The following is a 25,037-nucleotide window of genomic DNA, read 5'->3' as shown; positions in this document are numbered from 1 at the left end:
ATTTCAAAGCAATCTTTTATTTCATAAAAGATATATATGATATAAAACAATATGATATAATAATTAAATAAAGATGGTGGTGTAGCCAATAAAGTGTCAATAGTAATTACTTCTCCTGCATATTTCAAAATGGCGGCGCCCATGAGAGTTTTAAACCGGGTTTTCAACAATATAAATCGACCATATGCAAAGGTATTCATGAATCACTATTCGTTAAAGGTACCCAAAGAATGATTTAAAATCGTGTTGATTCAAAAATACGAGTAAGTCTAATTTAAATATAATCTGTATATATATCGGGTGGGTGGGGAATGTTGTTTAGCAAATATTGGGGTTAAGAAATAGAACGTTCTCAATATTTCATAGTTTTGATATTTTAAATCATTTTTTTAAATAACACATGCAGAGAAAATTGCATAAAATACAATCATTGAAATTAGGATTATAATGGGTGTGCATTTGTAGAGACCCGATGTTGCAGCTGTCAGTCATGGACTCAAGTCCCAATACAGTGTACTTGTCCAACTTGTTATATTCAGCAACATTTTGATATATGTTTCATGCTTGTTCCAAAAATACCTGAATACAACCTCTTAATTTTCCTTTGCAATGCAGCAGAATTCAACCAGACACTTTTGACTTTTTGTGTATTGGAAAACATGACATGCGGGTGAAAATAAAAAAATGAAGCCTTTTAATAATTTCCTTTTTACTGATTACTGAAATAGGAAACTGGTTATATTTTTACTCCTGAATATGTGTTTTATAATGGTTTATTGTTGTTTTAAGTTTCATAGCATTACAACAGTCCATTGAAAAATAATGCAGAAAAAAACCTTCAAAAAATGTCCCAAGTGTACTGGTTTTAGCGTGAAATTTAACTGAAATCATGTTTTCAACTTTGAATAACTTTGTAACCACCTAAAATATCAAAAAAGGTTTTCTTTATACTGATGTGTAATATGTTGGTAATTACGTTAGCAAAAGTTTAGAAAATATTAATGAATAATGTTTCTACATGGCTTCTTAGAAATAGTTGGTGTATAGTTTTAGTTTGCTCTGAAAATGGCCAATTGATACTTTTCTTCTTGCAGCATTGAAAAGTATTATTAATTAGATGAAGTCTTGTTTCTTCATCTAGTAGTGATATGTTTTTTTATTTATTTATTTCAATATTTTTTCGACTAATTCCATTTTGAACAGCACAAAAGTATAAAAAACTGACCCTTTAAAGCACTAAAATCTCGATTTTGACGCTTTTGCTTTAATACATTGACTCTTTACTGTTAAAATGTTGTATATACATTTTGTTTATGATAAAATTGAGCTGAAACAGCTTTAAACCTGTTATTTAAAAAAACAAAATGTATCAAAGTATGGTACCGGTACTCATTTTACAAAAAGTTCAATAACTTTTTCAAAAATAATAAGTTTGCATTTTTTTCTTGTTTTTGAATCCACTTGCCCTTTTGATATATGTATCTAGAACCTTCTTGCTATCTTATTCAATGCATAACTTACTCATTGCATGTGGTTTAAATTTACCCCTTATTCACGCTCAGGATTCATTTTTAGATTGACTATTCGAAGAATAAGGAGAGCTATCCTAGTCACCCGAGCGTCGGCGTAACCACTTATGTTAAAGTTTGCGTACCACCTCAAATATTTTCAAAGTCCATTGACATATGGTTTTGAAACTTTGCACACTTGTTCACCACCATGCCCCCAACCTGTATGCAGGAGGAGGTAACTCTATCATGCATTTTGACAAAATTATGCCTCTTTTTCTACTTACAGTTTGCGTACCACCTCAAATATTTTCAAAGTCAGGGTTCCCCCTGGGTTCTAAAAAGTTGTCGCCACTTTTTTCGGGGGGGGGGGGGGGGGGGGATGGGTAAAGGGGGCCCCTGAAGCCCCCTGAAGCTCATGGGGTTCAAGCATTTTAAGAGCTTTAAATTGCATTTAATTAGCACATTGTCGTGCAGAACATAATATAATATTGTTGCACATGAAGCACAAGATATTAGCAAATTGTTCTTCTTAGTATTGACAAAATATATGGACAAGTACATAAATTTAAAAAATGAAAATAATGCAAAAAATGCGACATATACATCAATATGTTGATTTTAGTCTAATGTCTGCATTCAATAGTGTCGTAGAATTAAAGAATACAATTATGAAATTATGAGATAAATCTGAAATTAATGGAAACTCAAAGAAATATACATTGTCAAACTAAGGCCATACTGTCCTAATAAAATAGTGTCTACTCTTTACTCCAGCCAACTTATTGGATGCCTTATCAAATGGGATTAGTTCTATTTATTTATAGGCATACTCAATGACTTCTGTTAATCTTTTTGACTCTTTTTAACTCCCTAAAATGCTGCATTTATAGTCATTACAAATTGCGACTAAACCGAAAGCAAATCTATTTTTAGCGCATCATTACGAAATTTGCATATCACGTGTCTTTCCGACAACCTAAAATTCTTTGATTTGCTTTTTTAAAACTAACACGTTAATTACGCAACAACAAAGCTGTTGAGCTAAATCTTAAAATCGTTTGCAAATAAGAGACATAATAGTTAAAGGCTGTCATTGTTAATCCGTGAAAGCAATAAAATGCTGCAATGCCCACAACCTGTACAGAGGAGGAGGTAACTCTATCAAGCATTTTGACAAAATTGTGCCCTTTTTTTACTTAGAATTTACGTTAAAGTTTGCGTACCACCTCAAATATTTTCAAATTTCATTGACATCTGGCTTTGAAACTTAGCACCCTTGTTCACCATCGTGCCCCCAACCTGTACACAGGAGGATGTCACTGTATCAAGCATTTTGACAGAATTATGCCCCTTTTTCAACTTAGAAATTACATTAAAGTTTGCATACCACCTCAAATATTTTCCAATTCAATTTATGTAAATATCTCAGCACATCATGCATTGCATTGAAATCTAATCTAACAGTGATCCATGCATGTTTTGCCTAAACTTTTCAAACCATACACCGAAAAGCGGCGGAATAGTCAAGCGCAATGTCTCTGTGACAGCTCTTGTTTTTATTTTCACCCATGTACATGTATAATTAAAGCCATAATAGTTCTAAGTGCTTGTGGAATTTACCCTGTCGAAAAAAAAAAATTCCATGTGCCCTTAGAAATCCAGTCTACTGTCAATGTCTAACTTGTCAACTCCGTGATTTCACAATATCACCAATACCAGAAATTGCATTTAAAATCGTTAAAATGGGACAAAATATATTCACTTGATTCGACTTTTTTCAAAAAGTTAATGTGAACATTCAAATTGTTGAATTTTTTTTCAGGTTCTAGCCCTGCAATGTCGCTACCAAAGCAACAGAGAGCAGGCTGTACACTTCCCAGCAGTGAATGTCCCTATGCTGAAGGATGGGACATTTACAGGGAAGACAGCCTTTATCACTGGGGGCGGTACGGGACTGGGTAAGGGGATGGCTACCACACTCTCCAGGCTTGGAGCACAGGTTGTCATCACCAGCAGGTAGATAGAGCATTATGTAAAGTAAGGCCAAAATTGAAAAAAAAAATTCTTTCTTTCTCATCCCTCCACCCAGTTAGATTTAGTGTGATACATGTTAATATTTTATATAATTATATTTTTACAAAAAGAGACAGAACTTATAAATGTATTGTACAAACTAAAAATATAATTATAACACTTCTAGCAATAAAATTGTTTGGGTCGTGGAAACATTAAATATTAAATTTAGGCCTTTTTAAAGTGTATATATATATCAGACTTAATTTACAGTTATTAGCAAGCTTCTATTTACCTGTATTTTCATATTTACATGTAGTCTCAAAGATACTATTGAATACAGTCACTCTTTTGTTGATTTTAGATATCATGGTTTTTATTAAAACCCTCAATATGTACTGGTACTTCTTTCTTCTTTTTTGTTCAGAAAATTGGATGTGTTGAAAGGGACAGCTGAAGAGATAGAGAAAGCCACAGGAAACAAGGTATGTTTATAGTTTGAGTATTGTTTGTTTCAATTATGAGCCGTGAGCATCAGATCTAGATAGTCTATAATTACTGGTATGATGCAACCTTGCTAGACAAGATGGAATATTTTAATTTCCTTATCTTACACAGTAACTCTACTAATACTTTTGTACATGAACATGTGGTACATTGTGCACCCAGGTGTTAGCTGTAGCTGCTGATGTCAGGAATCCAGATGCAGTAAAGGCTGCTGTTGATGAATGTGTGGAACATTTTGGCCTTCCCAACATAGTTATCAACAATGCAGCAGGCAACTTTATATCCCCAACAGAAAGGCTCACATCCAATGGCTGGAAAGCTGTGACTGATATTGTCCTCAATGGGACAGCCTTTGTCTCGTTAGAACTTGGCCGGAGGATGATAGAAGCAAATCAAGGTATTTCAAATTTAAATTTTATATTATCAAATTCATAATAATATTATTTATGTATTAAAACATCATATAACAGAAGGTTAAATTAATTTAAAATAGCTATAGTAAGTAGATTAAACTACAATTTAAAATTATAAAATACATATTAGAGTTTCTGAAAAAAAGATATAGGACAAGAATGTAGATACTAGATAGCATAAGAAAGGCTTGGAAACTTATAAAATGTACTTCACTCTTTATTTGTATTTAAAAAAATAAAATGTCTAAGAAATTTGCTTTTCAATTCACATGAAAACTCAGTCCTTTATAAGGGTAGGTATAACTGTTGTATTTTGTATACCTATCATCTTCATATTTTCTATGGTTTTACATTTGTCCAAGCAGCATGTTGGAATATTCCTCACTCCTGTAACAGCTGTAGTTTCTTTTGCTGTAAATTTCCAGGTGGGGTGTTTCTGGCCATTACAACAATCTACGCCATGAGTGGATCAGGGTTTGTTACTCCGAGTGCAGCTGCCAAGGCAGGAGTTGAGGCCCTTGCTAAGTAAGCAATACATGTTGTTAGTTTAACAGTTCCCAATACATTATGTATTTATTAACTGTACACCTTGCACATGGGGACATGAAAGCACTTACTGGTATGAATGGATTAAAGATGGCGCTGCTTGATAAACCAATAAAAAAACTAATGGAAAAAGCAATAACTGTTGAAAGCAGTCTAAACCTCCAGTATTTTTTGTCAATCAGGCATGAAAATCCACCATATTGTTTTTATGTCTGTTTTCGAGGTAGAAAAAAAAATAAAAATGAAACATCTGAAATTTACAATGGGCATCCTAGTAAGCTATGTTCTCTCTAATCTTTCTCGATACTTCATACAAGGTCACAAATTAAAAGAAAATATTACTCAAATTTTAGGACCATGTTTCCCGCATAACATGACTTGATATTACTCCCAGTTAAGTAGACAAATCTTCTTTGACTCTCTGTGCTAACAATACCTTAGTGAGTCTAAGACAAATCCTGAATGAAACAAGCTCTTTTTTCAAAAGTTTTGGAAATTATCATTTTTTAAAATTCATTTTGTGTCAGACCAATACCTCATCCTCTTAAATAATAGGTTTTAATAACTGTGAAACGCATTCTTAACCTCAGTTTGAAAAAAGACCGCTAGGTGTCAACTTCCATTATTTCCATAATATCATGGTTCATATATGATATATGATTGGTTTTCAAAAGGTAGAATCCCATGACTATGTTTAGCCTGCTTAAAATCAAAGCATCCAAGGAGTACAAGAGTCACAGAAGCCATGACAACAAGTTTAGTAAAGCCCTCAAGGATGTACAATGAGACACATAGGCATCAGACAATGCCGTACCAAATGGTCATCTGACCTTTTGTTTTCCAGGTCGTTAGCCAGTGAGTGGGGCAGGTACGGAATCCGGTACAACTGTATACAGCCTGGCCCCATCAGAACTAAGGTGTGGACTATTGAAATTAAAGTATTCATGTAAATTTGTATTAATGTATGGTCACTCCAGGCTAGAAAATACTTGACAATTGTCAGAGCAGATGCAGGATGTATCTTCCATTGATCAGTCAGACAAGGTGTTACATGTAGTTAGATAGATCTAGTTTTATCTAAGCAAGAGAAGATGCTGGATGAACTGTCCATTGATCTGCCGGACATGCTTGACGTGTAGTTAGATAGATATAGTTTTATCTAAGCAAGAGAAGATGCTGGATGTACCGTCCATTGATCTGCTGGACATGCTTGACGTGTAGTTAGATAGATATAGTTTTATCTAAGCAAGAGAAGATGCTGGATGAACCGTCCATTGATCTGCTGGACATGCTTGACGTGTAGTTAGATAGATCTAGTTTTATCTAAGCAAGAGAAGATGCTGGATGAACCGTCCATTGATCTGCCGGACATGCTTGACGTGTAGTTAGATAGATCTAGTTATATATAAGCAATAGAAGTTGCTGGATGAACTGTCCATTGATCAGCTGGACATGCTTGACATGTAGTTAGATAGATCTAGTTTTATCTAAGCAAGAGAAGATGCTGGATGAACCGTCCATTGATCTGCCGGACATGCTTGATGTGTAGTTAGATAGATCTAGTTATATATAAGCAAGAGAAGATGCTGGATGAACTGTCCATTGATCTGCCGGACATGCTTGATGTGTAGTTAGATAGATATAGTTTTATCAAAGCAAGAGAAGATGCTGGATGAACTGTCCATTGATCTGCCGGACATGCTTGATGTGTAGTTAGATAGATATAGTTTTATCAAAGCAAGAGAAGATGCTGGATGAACCGTCCATTGATCTGCCGGACATGCTTGATGTGTAGTTAGATAGATCTAGTTATATATAAGCAAGAGAAGATGCTGGATGAACTGTCCATTGATCTGCCGGACATGCTTGATGTGTAGTTAGATAGATATAGTTTTATCTAAGCAAGAGAAGATGCTGGATGAAATGTCCATTGATCTGCCGGACATGCTTGATGTGTAGTTAGATAGATCTAGTTATATCAAAGCAAGAGAAGATGCTGGATGAACTGTCCATTGATCTGCCGGACATGCTTGATGTGTAGTTAGATAGATCTAGTTATATCTAAGCAAGAGAAGATGCTGGATGTACCGTCCATTGATCTGCCGGACATGCTTGACATGTAGTTAGATAGATCTAGTTATATCTAAGCAAGAGAAGATGCTGGATGTACGGTCCATTGATCTGCCGGACATGCTTGACATGTAGTTAGATAGATCTAGTTATATCTAAGCAAGAGAAGATGCTGGATGAACCGTCCATTGATCTGCCGGACATGCTTGACGTGTAGTTAGATAGATCTAGTTATATCTAAGCAATAGAAGTTGCTGGATGAACTGTCCATTGATCAGCTGGACATGCTTGACATGTAGTTAGATAGATCTAGTTATATCTAAGCAAGAGAAGATGCTGGATGTACCGTCCATTGATCTGCTGGACATGCTTGATGTGTAGTTAGATAGATCTAGTTATATCTAAGCAAGAGAAGATGCTGGATGAACTGTCCATTGATCTGCCGGACATGCTTGACGTGTAGTTAGATAGATCTAGTTATATCTAAGCAATAGAAGTTGCTGGATGAACTGTCCATTGATCAGCTGGACATGCTTGACATGTAGTTAGATAGATCTAGTTATATCTAAGCAAGAGAAGATGCTGGATGTACCGTCCATTGATCTGCCGGACATGCTTGACGTGTAGTTAGATAGATCTAGTTATATCAAAGCAAGAGAAGATGCTGGATGAACTGTCCATTGATCTGCTGGACATGCTTGACGTGTAGTTAGATAGATCTAGTTATATCTAAGCAAGAGAAGATGCTGGATGTACCGTCCATTGATCTGCTGGACATGCTTGATGTGTAGTTAGATAGATCTAGTTATATCTAAGCAAGAGAAGATGCTGGATGTACCGTCCATTGATCTGCTGGACATGCTTGATGTGTAGTTAGATAGATCTAGTTATATATAAGCAAGAGAAGATGCTGGATGTACCGTCCATTGATCTGCTGGACATGCTTGACATGTAGTTAGATAGATCTAGTTATATCTAAGCAAGAGAAGATGCTGGATGTACCGTCCATTGATCTGCCGGACATGCTTGACGTGTAGTTAGATAGATCTAGTTATATATAAGCAAGAGAAGATGCTGGATGAACCGTCCATTGATCAGCTGGACATGCTTGACATGTAGTTAGATAGATCTAGTTATATCTAAGCAAGAGAAGATGCTGGATGTACCGTCCATTGATCTGCTGGACATGCTTGACATGTAGTTAGATAGATCTAGTTATATCTAAGCAAGAGAAGATGCTGGATGTACCGTCCATTGATCTGCCGGACATGCTTGATGTGTAGTTAGATAGATCTAGTTTTATCTAAGCAAGAGAAGATGCTGGATGAACCGTCCATTGATCTGCCGGACATGCTTGATGTGTAGTTAGATAGATCTAGTTTTATCTAAGCAAGAGAAGATGCTGGATGAACCGTCCATTGATCTGCCGGACATGCTTGATGTGTAGTTAGATAGATCTAGTTTTATCTAAGCAAGAGAAGATGCTGGATGAACCGTCCATTGATCTGCCGGACATCCTTGATGTGTAGTTAGATAGATCTAGTTATATATAAGCAAGAGAAGATGCTGGATGTACCGTCCATTGATCAGCTGGACATGCTTGACGTGTAGTTAGATAGATCTAGTTATAATCTAAGCAAGAGAAGATGCTGGATGTACCGTCCATTGATCAGCTGGACATGCTTGACGTGTGGTTAGATAGATCTAGTTATATATAAGCAAGAGAAGATGCTGGATGAACTGTCCATTGATCTGCCGGACATGCTTGACGTGTAGTTAGATAGATCTAGTTTTATCTAAGCAAGAGAAGATGCTGGATGAACCGTCCATTGATCTGCCGGACATGCTTGACGTGTAGTTAGATAGATCTAGTTTTATCTAAGCAAGAGAAGATGCTGGATGAACCGTCCATTGATCTGCCGGACATGCTTGACGTGTAGTTAGATAGATCTAGTTATATATAAGCAATAGAAGTTGCTGGATGAACTGTCCATTGATCAGCTGGACATGCTTGACATGTAGTTAGATAGATCTAGTTATATCTAAGCAAGAGAAGATGCTGGATGTACCGTCCATTGATCAGCTGGACATGCTTGACGTGTAGTTAGATAGATCTAGTTATATATAAGCAAGAGAAGATGCTGGATGTACCGTCCATTGATCTGCCGGACATGCTTGATATGTAGTTAGATAGATCTAGTTTTATCTAAGCAAGAGAAGATGCTGGATGAACTGTCCATTGATCAGCTGGACATGCTTGACGTGTAGTTAGATAGATCTAGTTATATCAAAGCAAGAGAAGATGCTGGATGTACCTTCCATTGATCAGCTGGACATTTTTGACGTGTAGTTAGATAGATCTAGTTTTATCTAAGCAAGAGAAGATGCTGGATGAACTGTCCATTGATCTGCCGGACATGCTTGACGTGTAGTTAGATAGATCTAGTTTTATCTAAGCAAGAGAAGATGCTGGATGAACTGTCCATTGATCAGCTGGACATGCTTGACGTGTAGTTAGATAGATCTAGTTATAATCTAAGCAAGAGAAGATGCTGGATGAACTGTCCATTGATCAGCTGGACATGCTTGACGTGTAGTTAGATAGATCTAGTTATAATCTAAGCAAGAGAAGATGCTGGATGTACCGTCCATTGATCAGCTGGACATGCTTGACGTGTAGTTAGATAGATCTAGTTATATCAAAGCAAGAGAAGATGCTGGATGAACCGTCCATTGATCAGCTGGACATTTTTGACGTGTAGTTAGATAGATCTAGTTTTATCTAAGCAAGAGAAGATGCTGGATGAACTGTCCATTGATCTGCCGGACATGCTTGACGTGTAGTTAGATAGATCTAGTTTTATCTAAGCAAGAGAAGATGCTGGATGAACTGTCCATTGATCTGCCGGACATGCTTGACGTGTAGTTAGATAGATCTAGTTATATCTAAGCAAGAGAAGATGCTGGATGAACTGTCCATTGATCTGCCGGACATGCTTGACGTGTAGTTAGATAGATCTAGTTTTATCAAAGCAAGAGAAGATGCTGGATGTACCGTCCATTGATCTGCCGGACATGCTTGACGTGTAGTTAGATAGATCTAGTTATATATAAGCAATAGAAGTTGCTGGATGAAATGTCCATTGATCAGCTGGACATGCTTGACGTGTAGTTAGATAGATCTAGTTTTATCTAAGCAAGAGAAGATGCTGGATGTACCGTCCATTGATCAGCTGGACATGCTTGACGTGTAGTTAGATAGATCTAGTTTTATCTAAGCAAGAGAAGATGCTGGATGTACCGTCCATTGATCTGCCGGACATGCTTGACGTGTAGTTAGATAGATCTAGTTTTATCTAAGCAAGAGAAGATGCTGGATGAACCGTCCATTGATCTGCCGGACATGCTTGATGTGTAGTTAGATAGATCTAGTTTTATCTAAGCAAGAGAAGATGCTGGATGTACCGTCCATTGATCTGCCGGACATGCTTGACGTGTAGTTAGATAGATCTAGTTATATCAAAGCAAGAGAAGATGCTGGATGAACTGTCCATTGATCTGCCGGACATGCTTGATGTGTAGTTAGATAGATATAGTTTTATCAAAGCAAGAGAAGATGCTGGATGTACCGTCCATTGATCTGCCGGACATGCTTGACGTGTAGTTAGATAGATCTAGTTATATCAAAGCAAGAGAAGATGCTGGATGAACTGTCCATTGATCTCTAGGACATGCTTGATGTGTAGTTAGATAGATATAGTTTTATCAAAGCAAGAGAAGATGCTGGATGTACCGTCCATTGATCAGCTGGACATGCTTGACGTGTAGTTAGATAGATCTAGTTATATCAAAGCAAGAGAAGATGCTGGATGAACTGTCCATTGATCTGCCGGACATGCTTGATGTGTAGTTAGATAGATATAGTTTTATCAAAGCAAGAGAAGATGCTGGATGAACCGTCCATTGATCAGCTGGACATGCTTGACGTGTAGTTAGATAGATCTAGTTTTATCTAAGCAAGAGAAGATGCTGGATGTACCGTCCATTGATCTGCCGGACATGCTTGATATGTAGTTAGATAGATCTAGTTTTATCTAAGCAAGAGAAGATGCTGGATGTACCGTCCATTGATCAGCTGGACATGCTTGATGTGTAGTTAGATAGATCTAGTTTTATCTAAGCAAGAGAAGATGCTGGATGAACCGTCCATTGATCAGCTGGACATGCTTGACATGTAGTTAGATAGATCTAGTTTTATCTAAGCAAGAGAAGATGCTGGATGTACCGTCCATTGATCAGCTGGACATGCTTGACATGTAGTTAGATAGATCTAGTTTTATCTAAGCAAGAGAAGATGCTGGATGTACCGTCCATTGATCAGCTGGACATGCTTGATGTGTAGTTAGATAGATCTAGTTTTATCTAAGCAAGAGAAGATGCTGGATGTACCGTCCATTGATCTGCCGGACATGCTTGATATGTAGTTAGATAGATCTAGTTTTATCTAAGCAAGAGAAGATGCTGGATGTACCGTCCATTGATCTGCCGGACATGCTTGACGTGTAGTTAGATAGATCTAGTTTTATCTAAGCAAGAGAAGATGCTGGATGAACCGTCCATTGATCAGCTGGACATGCTTGACGTGTAGTTAGATAGATCTAGTTTTATCTAAGCAAGAGAAGATGCTGGATGAACCGTCCATTGATCAGCTGGACATGCTTGACGTGTAGTTAGATAGATCTAGTTTTATCTAAGCAAGAGAAGATGCTGGATGTACCGTCCATTGATCTGCCGGACATGCTTGACGTGTAGTTAGATAGATCTAGTTTTATCTAAGCAAGAGAAGATGCTGGATGTACCGTCCATTGATCTGCTGGACATGCTTGACGTGTAGTTAGATAGATCTAGTTTTATCTAAGCAAGAGAAGATGCTGGATGAACCGTCCATTGATCAGCTGGACATGCTTGATGTGTAGTTAGATAGATCTAGTTTTATCTAAGCAAGAGAAGATGCTGGATGAACCGTCCATTGATCTGCCGGACATGCTTGATGTGTAGTTAGATAGATCTAGATTTATCTAAGCAAGAGAAGATGCTGGATGAACCGTCCATTGATCTGCCGGACATGCTTGACATGTAGTTAGATAGATCTAGTTTTATCTAAGCAAGAGAAGATGCTGGATGAACTGTCCATTGATCTGCCGGACATGCTTGACATGTAGTTAGATAGATCTAGTTTTATCTAAGCAAGAGAAGATGCTGGATGAACCGTCCATTGATCTGCCGGACATGCTTGACATGTAGTTAGATAGATCTAGTTTTATCTAAGCAAGAGAAGATGCTGGATGAACTGTCCATTGATCTGCCGGACATGCTTGACATGTAGTTAGATAGATCTAGTTTTATCTAAGCAAGAGAAGATGCTGGATGAACCGTCCATTGATCTGCCGGACATGCTTGACATGTAGTTAGATAGATCTAGTTTTATCTAAGCAAGAGAAGATGCTGGATGAACTGTCCATTGATCTGCCGGACATGCTTGACATGTAGTTAGATAGATCTAGTTTTATCTAAGCAAGAGAAGATGCTGGATGAACCGTCCATTGATCTGCCGGACATGCTTGATGTGTAGTTAGATAGATCTAGTTTTATCAAAGCAAGAGAAGATGCTGGATGAACCGTCCATTGATCTGCCGGACATGCTTGATGTGTAGTTAGATAGATCTAGTTTTATCAAAGCAAGAGAAGATGCTGGATGAACTGTCCATTGATCTGCCGGACATGCTTGATGTGTAGTTAGATAGATCTAGTTTTATCTAAGCAAGAGAAGATGCTGGATGAACCGTCCATTGATCTGCCGGACATGCTTGATGTGTAGTTAGATAGATCTAGTTTTATCTAAGCAAGAGAAGATGCTGGATGAACCGTCCATTGATCTGCTGGACATGCTTGACGTGTAGTTAGATAGATCTAGTTATATATAAGCAAGAGAAGATGCTGGATGAACCGTCCATTGATCTGCCGGACATGCTTGACATGTAGTTAGATAGATCTAGTTTTATCTAAGCAAGAGAAGATGCTGGATGAACTGTCCATTGATCTGCCGGACATGCTTGATGTGTAGTTAGATAGATCTAGTTATATCTAAGCAAGAGAAGATGCTGGATGTACCGTCCATTGATCAGCTGGACATGCTTGATGTGTAGTTAGATAGATCTAGTTATATCTAAGCAAGAGAAGTTGCTGGATGTACCGTCCATTGATCAGCTGGACATGCTTGATGTGTAGTTAGATAGATCTAGTTTTATCTAAGCAAGAGAAGATGCTGGATGAACTGTCCATTGATCTGCCGGACATGCTTGATGTGTAGTTAGATAGATCTAGTTTTATCAAAGCAAGAGAAGATGCTGGATGAACCGTTCATTGATCTGCCGGACATGCTTGATGTGTAGTTAGATAGATATAGTTATATCAAAGCAAGAGAAGATGCTGGATGAACTGTCCATTGATCTGCCGGACATGCTTGATGTGTAGTTAGATAGATCTAGTTTTATCTAAGCAAGAGAAGATGCTGGATGAACTGTCCATTGATCTGCCGGACATGCTTGATGTGTAGTTAGATAGATCTAGTTATATCTAAGCAAGAGAAGATGCTGGATGAACTGTCCATTGATCAGCTGGACATGCTTGACGTGTAGTTAGATAGATCTAGTTTTATCTAAGCAAGAGAAGATGCTGGATGTACCGTCCATTGATCTGCTGGACATGCTTGACGTGTAGTTAGATAGATCTAGTTTTATCTAAGCAAGAGAAGATGCTGGATGTACCGTCCATTGATCAGCTGGACATGCTTGACGTGTAGTTAGATAGATCTAGTTTTATCTAAGCAAGAGAAGATGCTGGATGTACCGTCCATTGATCAGCTGGACATGCTTGACGTGTAGTTAGATAGATCTAGTTTTATCTAAGCAAGAGAAGATGCTGGATGAACTGTCCATTGATCAGCTGGACATGCTTGACGTGTAGTTAGATAGATCTAGTTTTATCTAAGCAAGAGAAGATGCTGGATGTACCGTCCATTGATCAGCTGGACATGCTTGACGTGTAGTTAGATAGATCTAGATTTATCTAAGCAAGAGAAGATGCTGGATGTACCGTCCATTGATCAGCTGGACATGCTTGACGTGTAGTTAGATAGATCTAGTTATATCTAAGCAAGAGAAGATGCTGGATGAACTGTCCATTGATCTGCCGGACATGCTTGATGTGTAGTTAGATAGATCTAGTTTTATCTAAGCAAGAGAAGATGCTGGATGAACCGTCCATTGATCTGCCGGACATGCTTGACGTGTAGTTAGATAGATCTAGTTATATCTAAGCAAGAGAAGATGCTGGATGAACCGTCCATTGATCTGCCGGACATGCTTGACGTGTAGTTAGATAGATCTAGTTAAATCAAAGCAAAGGTTAATCTTGAAAACTGCAGCCAGTTATATATAACTTTGTAAAGTTTGCCACAGGCTACAAAGTGACTTTGGCCAGTTTGCACTTTCAAATGATTTGATTGGTTAATAGTTATTATTGGACAAATATTGACCTAACAATAAACCTTTTGACTAACTATGATTTTATTTAAAAGATAAAGCAGTTTGATAGAATTTGCTGCATGTCTTTGTCCTCACTACATGAAGTCTTCACACGAATGGATCCCATCGGTCAGTGGTCAGAGAAAATAAGATGCTTGATGTTCTGCCAATTGCATAATACAATGTACAGGACCTGTTTACTTATGTCAACTTATATAATAACATACTTCGTATAATTTACATTCCAGGGGGCATTTAGTTGGCTGGCAGGACGTTACAGAGAGTGGTCAGGGAAAGTGCTGGATGTACTTGCCAAAAAGCTGGCTGGGGGTTTCTAATGTTAATTAATTTAAATATATCTATAAAATTAAAAAAAAATTGTAATTTCCTCATCTTGCAGGGAGCTTTCAGCCGGCTAGACCCTACTGGTCAGTGGTCAGAGAAGATGCTTGATGTACTGCCCACTGGTCGGCTGGGAGAGGTCCAGGAACTGGCCAATCTGGTTGCCTACATGGTCTCTGACTACAGCAGCTGGATGACTGGGGAGGTAGAGAATAACTTTTTAGCTTGCCGGTTGTTTATTGATGGAAATCAAGGTATTGTCATGTGTTGTCATAGCCATTATTCAAAACTAGGGATGCAAACGAATATTCGAATATTCGATCGAACGTTTGGTATTCGAATGTCAAAATAGGTATTCGAATATTCGATGTTTTTGTTGAAATAATAAATTAATACACTTTTTGCCTACAACTGTCATCTTCGTCTGTCTTGTTTTTACAACGACCCCTAATGCCATAGGTGTGAACTTGATGACACTATACACGCGTCATATCGGATATATCGCCGGGAACTATAAACAGTCCCCGTAATTTTGCATTTACCGGCTGTTAGACAAGTGACATAAAACACATTCCAATTATTTTGGGTTCATTTAAATGACCATGCCAATTAAGGGTTTAAGAGATCGGCCTTTATACCAATGTTTTGTCTTCACTGCTAATCAAGCTTGGCGATATTGCTCAAATCGCCTTGATGATATGAAGGACATGTGCTAGTTATGTGCTTTAAACTGTTTTCATGTTTTCAATATAACGCTCTTGCGTACAAAAATTAACTGAAAGTGTATGGTTTAACGTTTAAGGATATATGTCCTGTATTGTTGTACAATACCTAAGACAAAAGCGACGTTTAGACATGGTGTCGTTTTCTATAAATAATTAAATATATTTCGTAAACATCAATCCCAGAACGAGGCTGCAAGTCCCACGTTGGCGCATATCGTCTTTTAACTGGGACAAACGCAATTCCCTGATCTTATTTTGCATTTTTTACAAAAATGAACGCAGAGGTTTGTTTTTTTTTGTTAAAGATATATTGCTTTTTCTTGGGATATATTTTGTAAATGGGAAATTCAGAGGCTAATTTGTGGAACAATAAGGGTCCGTCGCATGTACCGAATACGACCAGGAAGGGTAACAGGGCCCCCACTATTACTTTAGTGAATAATAATTGTTTACTACAATTCTTAAAGGTTCATTTTGGTGTTCGAATATTCGAATATTCGATCGAAAGAATTACAGAATATTCGAATATCACTTTTGCCATTCGCTTGCATCCCTAAACCATTAACATATTACTGGAAAAGTGCTCAAGATATTCACATGTTACCAGAGGCAGTATGCATACATGTATGCAGCAAGGCATATAACTCCTGCTTTAATAACATTAATAATTGTTGACATATGCCCCTTGAAATATATCAAACCCAAATTAAGTTACCCTGTTTTCTTTTAGGTGGTGAAACTAGATGGTGGTGAGTACTACAGTCGGGCGGGGTCGTTCAACGAACTGCGGGATGTCACAAAAGAGCAGTGGGACATGCTCGCTCAGATGATCAAGTCTACTAAGGGATCGTGATTGAAACGTTGGAAAATGTATTAAACATCAAAGAGACACTTCATCTGTTTCAATTAAAGATAAAGAGGGAAAACCCTAATTTGAAAAAAATAAAAATATCATTGCCGCTTTTTTCAGTACTTTCATACCACAGGTCTCAGACTAAATGTCATTGAATATTAGATTTGTTTTATTCATTTTAAGTCAATTTAAGGGCCAATATTCCATACTTTGACATCATAAAAGAATATATATTTTGTAAAAAATATATATGGACTGAAATAGTACATACTTCTATACCAGGGCAGACTGAAGTTGGCAGTGTCTCATTAAATGATCATAAAGAATGGATAAAATCCATGTTGATACTTGTAAATCATTGGCCATCATTGAAAATGATTCTGTGATACAATACTGTTATGAGCTTTATGACAATGTGTGTCTTCTAGTAACATGTATGTTAGTTGTTACTTTGCAAATTGTCTGTTTGAAAATTATTCTATGTTTTATATCTTATTGCTGTTGATAAATATAATTTAGATTATATAAATGACAATTGTATCTTCTATGACAAATAGACTCCTGGAAGAAGGGTCAGGTATATAGAGACTTGTTTTATATTTTATTAAGACCATTGATTTACCTCTTGATCTTTTTATCAACGAATCCGGGTCAACTGGCCCAATTACCATTTCGGCCTGGTCCTTTTCGGCCCAGTTACCATTTCGGCCTGGTCCATTTCGGCCTACTTTTATTTTTTATTATTATTATACTTGCTATTCTTATTTATATAATCAATTAATAATAAAAAATATCCAAAATATGTATAGTAATTTATACCCTGGTATAGTAGATGACTCGATGTTGTTTAGAATATTAAGTTATTAACAGACATGTTATTTCTTCAAGAGACAAAATGGACTCCGAAAGAAAGAGAAATACGATGTTTCAAACAATTATTTCATAACTAATATACTCTTAAATCAACCACATCGCATAAAAGGATAAAATACATAAATACATAAAACATATGGGTGATCTCAAGTCCACCACGATACAAAATGTTACTATGCTCAGCTCGAGAATAGGCATATTAGGCTCTCTCTGAATTCACTTTTACTCCAGGCATGGTCGACAGACAAACGCCAGACCTCCACTTGTCTTTGATGCGTTGTTTAATGCATGTACTATTATTTTAAGTACATATGCTGAACACTAATATTGACTTCAATATTAATTAGGTGTAACATGTTATTTTTGCTTCCCTGGCCCTTGTATTTTAAGATGTTGCGGCACTAATATTGAAGTGACATTCTGTCCATGACACGTGACAATACATAATTGTTTATGACCATGCAATTAAAGTAGCACTGTACTTAAAGTAGCTTAGCAACAATCTTGTTCATGAACAGATCAGAACAGAGAGTTTATTAGACTTATACATTTGTACATCGTCACAAGTTCTGTGATGCCATCGCTGGCACCAGTCACAGTCAACAACCTGCTGACGTTGCCTTACTTCATTCAAACGCATGCTACAATGATACATGATAATAACTTAACATATAACAAACAATGATATTACGGAATACTATAAATTTAATGAGTTTTCAATGAATATTAATATTTTTTGAACCACATTTATATATTGCCTTCCCTTTTTATACGCCCGAAGGGTCGTATTATGTTATGGCCTCCATCGTCTGTCCGTCTGTCCGTCCGTCTGTCCGTCCGTTAGCAATTCCGTGTCCGGGCCATAACTTGGTAACTAATAAAGCGATTTTCATTTAACTTTATACAAATCATCACTACATTAAAAGGATGTGTCGCGCGCAATTTCCAGGTCCATACCTCAAAGACTAGAATCACCATAGGGGTGCGTTAGCAAATCCGTGTCCGGGCCACAACTTGGTCACTAATAAAGTCATTTTCAAATAACTTTATACAAAGCATCATTACATTAAAAGGATTTGTCACGCGCAATTTCCAGGTCCATACCTCAATCACTAGAATCACCATGGGGGGGACGTTAGCAATTCCATGTCCAGGCCATAACTGGGTTACTACTAAAGCAATTTTCAAATAACTTTATACAAATCATCTCAACATTAAAAGGATTTGTCAAGCATGCTTTCCAGGTCCGTACCTCAAAGGCTAATTTCACTGGGGGGCGTTAGCAATTCCGTTAGCAATTCTGTGTCCAGGCCACAACTTTGTGTTACTACTAATAAAGGAATTTTTAGAAAACGTGTCCTAGCCACAACTTTGTAACCAATAAAGCAATTTTTAGATAACTTTATACAAATTATTGCTACATTAAAAGGATGTGTTGTGAGCACTTTCCAAGTCCTGCTACTTTTAAACTTGTATTCTCAGATTTTCTAAGGAAGTTTCAGATATTCTATTTTTTTTATAAAAATATTTCATTTCATAAAATCTGATTCCATATTAGTACATCCTTCATTGCACTACTTACCAGTATGTATGTTGTTTTACAATTATTCTATGTTGTAAAAAAATACTGTTGAACAAAGGTTTTTATTAGCACTGCTAACTTAAGTATCATTAAAGTTTCAATATTGGAAGTTTAAGCCTTTGTTGTAAACACTTCACACCTAGAAAGCAGTATACTAGCATAACCTAAATGTTTATTAAAGACCTCAAGCCGAATCTTCTTCGGGCGTATAATGCTCCGTTTCGCGGTGCTCTTGTTACTCATTTCCCTTTGTGATTTTGTATCTTTTCAATATTAAACAATGTGTTTCCACTTTTTTAGTCATTAGCAATATAATTCAGTAGTTGTAATCATTTTTTAAACATCATTAACATCCTTTGAAATGCCAATTATCAGAGGTGTCTTCGGCGTTTACTTTAACACTCTATAGTAACACATTAACTGCTCCAAATTATCCGTAAATTAGGTGTAAACAATATCATACCAAACGGCATTCCATAGGCACGCTCCCTTTCAAAAGTAGGCCGAAAAGGACTAGGCCGATTTAGACCAGGCCGAAAAGGTAATTGGGCCGAGTTAACCCGACACCTTATCAACCTTGACCTATATTTTAAAAAGGCTAACATTCTTGAAGACAAGATAGCAAATGTGGCCTCATTAAGGTAACCAATGTTTTTCACACATTGATATTAATCTTAATGTTGACCCCAATTCGAGTTATGATCAACTTTGACCTATTTCATAGATACATAGGTCTTGACCAAGTTTCATAAAGAGTAGGTAGAAATGTGATGTTTAGAGTGTTCACAACGTTTTTTAAACATTGGACCTAGTAACTTAATTTTTTACTCAAAATGACCCGAAATCAAACTAGACCTTAATTTCAAACAGACACATACCCTCGGGGCCTGACCATGATTGGTATGAGAATACGGCCCCCATGTTTCCATCAGTGTCTTTTTTACTCTTCAACATTTTGACCAAACATGACTCATATTCAACTTTGACCTAGGTTTCAGAGAGACATTATATACTGACCAAGTTTCATAAAGATTTAGTAGAAATGTTGTTTCTGGAGTGTTAAGATTTAATAAAATATTTAACCTTGTGGACTACTTTTTGAACTGACATGACCAAATCTTTACCAAATGTTGTGGAAACTTTTTGACATTATTGTGCTAAATATTAAGAATTAAATTTGATGTTAAACTAAAGACAGAAACTATTTTGAATGACTTCTTTTTGGATTTTGAAACAACCCTGTTTTTGACATTTTTAAAGCAGAATAGCTCTATGGTCAAGGTCACCTGCTGGTGAAACTCAATGCAGTTCTGTAATAATGTCAAGTTTCAGGGCACCTTCAAAACAATCTTAGCAAAAACATTAAAATGCTATGATACAGTTTGTTGCATAGTAAGTACAGGTCCTTACCTCAATGGCCAAGTAAATATTTGGAGGTCAAATCTTGTGAACACATTATTTGTCCACTGTACATAATGAAGATCTGAGAGGACTTTGAGGATTGTCATGATTCTAACAAACTGAAACAAGTTTACATGTAAGATAATTGTTCCTAGCTCAAAGTCACAATTAGATGTCGGTCACAATTAGATGTCATCACAATAAGATGTCGATCAAATCATGAACAGATGAGCCAGCCTCTTCAGTAGATAGTTCACCATGATATGTAAAAGTATATGCCAGATCTGTGATGACTGGTTCTTTAATGTGTGAAGTGATCAACAGGCTTCAGATGTTGGTCTTCATTTAAAAGTATCTGATGGATTGGGGCGCAGTTAAAACCATGATCAATTAATGCTTAAAAAAATTTATGCTTAATTCAGTTGCATGCAGATGAAGGGCTTAACAACAGCAGAGAGTACTTGGACACTATACAACATGCCTGTGACAATACTGTGATCAGGTACTGGGACTCCAGCTACAATCCTGTTGCTATTAAAAATAAAGCGTACGTAACCAACCTGACAACACAGAATGGTAACTTTTTACACCCACATTTTATTTTGTTTGCTGGTGGGCTCAACAAATAAGATCCATGTTTTATTATGTGTGACAAACTTACTAAACAGCAGAAGGTCTATGTCCTTGAATTTAGACAGAATTTGCTTCCTTGCGTATTTTCATCACATGCCAGCTTCTGTTTTGGGGTCAACAAGTGCGAATCCAACATTCTAAAACCTCGATTTTTTTTCTTGAAAATCAAGTGTCAATACATTAAGCAGAACCAGCTGAAATGGGCCTGCTAGGCCCAGACTTGTTAACACTCATTTCTCCTACCTTAAACACAGATACCTATTTCTAGCCCAGTTACCCGCAAACCTTACAATATACTCTTTGCGCTCCTCTGTTATTTAGCCAATTTCAGCCATATTTCAGTCAGCATGATAGCGATAATGACCCGAACACTCATAGTGATAACCAGTACACTTTTAGCAGTGATAACTAGTACACTCTTAGAAGTGATAAATAGGTTATAACTAGTACACTCTCAGCGGTGATAACCAGTTGTCTCTTAGCAGTGACAACTAGTACACACTAGTGGTGATATCTAGTACACTTTTAGCAGGGATAACCAGAACACACTAGTGTTGATAACTACTACACTCTCAGCGGTGATAACCAGTGCTCTCTTAGCAGTGACAACTAATACACACTAGTGGTGATATCTAGTACACTCTTAGCAGGGATAACCAGTACACACTAGTGGTGATATCTAGTACACTCTAAGCAGGGATAACCAGAACACACTAGTGTTGATAACTACTACACTCTTAGCAGGGACAACTAGTACACACTAGTGGTGATATCTAGTACACTCTTAGCAGGGATAATCAGAACACACTAGTGTTGATAACTACTACACTCTTAGCAGGGACAACTAGTACACACTAGTGGTGATATCTAGTACACTCTTAGCAGGGACAACTAGTAAACACTAGTGGTGATATCTAGTACTGCTTAGCAGGGATAACTAGTACACACTAGTGGTGATATCTAGTACACTCTTAGCAGTGACAACTAGTACACACTAAAGGTGATATCTAGATCTAGTACTGCTTAGCAGGGATAACCAGAACACACTAGTGTTGATAACTACTACACTCTTAGCAGTGATAACTAGTACACACTAGTGGTGATATCTAGTACACTCTTAGCAGGGATAACCAGAACACACTAGTGTTGATAACTACTACACTCTTAGCAGTGACAACTAGTACACACTAGTGGTGATATCTAGTACACTCTTAGCAGGGATAACCAGAACACACTAGTGTTGATAACTACTACACTCTTAGCAGTGATAACTAGTACACACTAGTGGTGATATCTAGTACACTCTTAGCAGGGATAACCAGAACACACTAGTGTTGATAACTACTACACTCTTAGCAGTGACAACTAATACACACTAGTGGTGATATCTAGTACACTCTTAGCAGGGATAACCAGAACACACTAGTGTTGATAACTACTACACTCTTAGCAGTGACAGCTAGTACACACTAGTGGTGATAACTACTACACTCTTAGCAGTGATAACCAGTACACACTAGTGGTGATATCTAGTACACTCTTAGCAGGGATAACTAGTACACACTAGTGTTGATAACTGCTACACTCTTAGCAGTGATAACCAGAACACACTAGTGGTGATATCTAGTACACTCTTAGCAGGGATAACTAGTACACACTAGTGTTGATAACTACTACACTCTTAGCAGTGATAACCAGAACACACTTAGGGTGATATCTAGTACACTCTTAGCAGGGATAACTAATACACACTAGTGTTGATAACTACTACACTCTTAGCAGTGATAACCAGAACACACTAGTGGTGATATCTAGTACACTCTTAGCAGGGATAACTAGTACACACTAGTGGTGATAACTAGTACACTCTTAGCATTGATAACCAGTACACATTTAGCAGGGATAACCAGTACACACTAGTGGTGATATCAAGTACACTCCTAGCAGGGATAACCAGAACACACTAGTGTTGATAACTACTACACTCTTAGCAGTGATAACTAGTACACACAAGTGGTGATATCTAGTACTGCTTAGCAGGGATAACCAGAACACACTAGTGTTGATAACTACTACACTCTTAGCAGTGATAACTAGTACACACTAGTAGTGATATCTAGTACACTCTTAGTAGGGATAACTAGTACACACTAGTGGTGATAACTAGTACACTCTTAGCAGTGATAACCAGTACACTTTTAGCACGGATAACCAGAACAAACTAGTGTTGATAACTACTACACTCTCAGCAGTGATAACTAGTACACACTAGTGGTGATATCTAGTACACTCTTAGCAGGGATAACTAGTACACACTAGAGGTGATAACTAGTACACTCTTAGCAGTGATAACCAGAACACACTAGTGGTGATATCTAGTACACTCTTAGCAGGGATAACTAGTACACACTAGTGTTGATAACTACTACACTCTTAGCAGTGATAACCAGAACACACTTAGGGTGATATCTAGTACACTCTTAGCAGGGATAACCAAAACAAACTAGTGTTGATAACTACTACACTCTCAGCAGTGATAACTAGTACACACTAGTGGTGATATCTAGTACACTCTTAGAAGTGATAACAAGTACACACTAGTGGTGATAACTACTACACTCTCAGCAGTGATAACTTGTACACACTAGTGGTGATATCTAGAACACTCTTAGCAGTATTAAACAAGTACATGTAGTGGTGATAACTATAACACTCTTGTGGTGATTACTAGTACACTCTAGTTGTGAAACAAGTACACTCTTAGCAGAAATAACTAGTACACTCTTAGCGGTGATAACTAGTACACACTTAGCAGTGAAAACTAGTACACACTTAGCAGTGAAAACTGGTACACTCTTAGCAGTGGTAACCAGTACACTCTTAGAAGTGATACCAAGTACCCACTAGTGGTGATAACTACTACACTCTCAGCAGTGATAACAAGTACCCACTAGTGGTGATAACTACTACACTCTCAGCAGTGATAACTAGTACACACTAGTGGTGATATCTAGTACACTCTTAGCAGGGATAAACAGAACACACTAGTGTTGATAACTACTACACTCTTAGCAGTGACAACTAGTACACACTAGTGGTGATATCTAGTACACTCTTAGCAGGGATAACCAGAACACACTAGTGTTGATAACTACTACACTCTCAGCAGTGATAACAAGTACCCACTAGTGGTGATAACTACTACACTCTCAGCAGTGATAACTAGTACACACTAGTGTTGATAACTACTACACTCTCAGCAGTGATAACTAGTACACACTAGTGGTGATATCTAGTACACTCTTAGCAGGGATAACCAGAACACACTAGTGTTGATAACTACTACACTCTTAGCAGTGACAACTAGTACACACAAGTGGTGATATCTAGTACACTCTTAGCAGGGATAACCAGAACACACTAGTGGTGATAACTACTACACTCTCAGCAGTGATAACAAGTACCCACTAGTGGTGATAACTACTACACTCTCAGCAGTGATAACTAGTACACACTAGTGGTGATATCTAGAACACTCCTAGCAGTGATAACTAGTATACTCTAAGCGGTCATAACCAGTACACTCCTAGCAGTGATAACTGGTACACACTGGTGGTGATTACTAGTAAATTCTTATCTGAGACAACCAGTACACTCCAGTACACTCTTATCATTGATAACTAGTACACACTAGTGGTGATAACTAGTCCACACTTAGTAGTGATGAGTTGTACACACTAGTGGTGATAACCAGTACACTCTTAGCAGTGATAACTAGTACCCGCTACTGTTAATAACCAGTACACTCTAAGCAGTGATAACTAGTACACACTAGTGGTGATAACCAATACACTCTAGCAGTGATAACTAGTACACAATAGTGGTGATAACCAGTACACTTTTGGTGGAGACAACCAGTACACTCTTAGCAGTGATAACTAGTACACTCTAGCAGTAATAACTAGTACAAATTAATGGTGAT

General features: G+C 37.4%; 1 protein-coding gene across 2 annotated transcripts; it reads left to right on the top strand.

The window, feature by feature from the left end:
* Positions 1 to 124: 124 nt before the first annotated feature.
* Positions 125 to 20,108, top strand: LOC128242321 (2,4-dienoyl-CoA reductase [(3E)-enoyl-CoA-producing], mitochondrial-like). Of its 2 annotated transcripts, none has more exons than XM_052959425.1 (8): positions 125 to 192; positions 3,334 to 3,527; positions 3,952 to 4,009; positions 4,194 to 4,428; positions 4,870 to 4,969; positions 5,835 to 5,907; positions 15,047 to 15,193; positions 16,444 to 20,108. In XM_052959425.1, the coding sequence occupies exons 1-8, from the start codon at positions 130 to 132 to the stop codon at positions 16,564 to 16,566; spliced, it is 993 nt and encodes a 330-aa protein (XP_052815385.1). In that variant the 5' UTR covers positions 125 to 129; the 3' UTR covers positions 16,567 to 20,108. The 2 variants fall into 2 exon arrangements, with proteins under 2 accessions (XP_052815385.1, XP_052815386.1); XM_052959426.1 differs by having other exon boundaries at positions 183 to 263.
* The last annotated feature ends 4,929 nt before the right edge of the window (positions 20,109 to 25,037 follow it).

The sequence above is a fragment of the Mya arenaria genome, chromosome 8, assembly GCF_026914265.1.
Source record: "Mya arenaria isolate MELC-2E11 chromosome 8, ASM2691426v1".
Lineage (NCBI taxonomy): Eukaryota > Metazoa > Mollusca > Bivalvia > Myida > Myidae > Mya > Mya arenaria.
The sequence above is the reverse complement of the archived record's forward strand: the minus strand, read 5'-3'. Positions and strand labels throughout refer to the sequence as shown.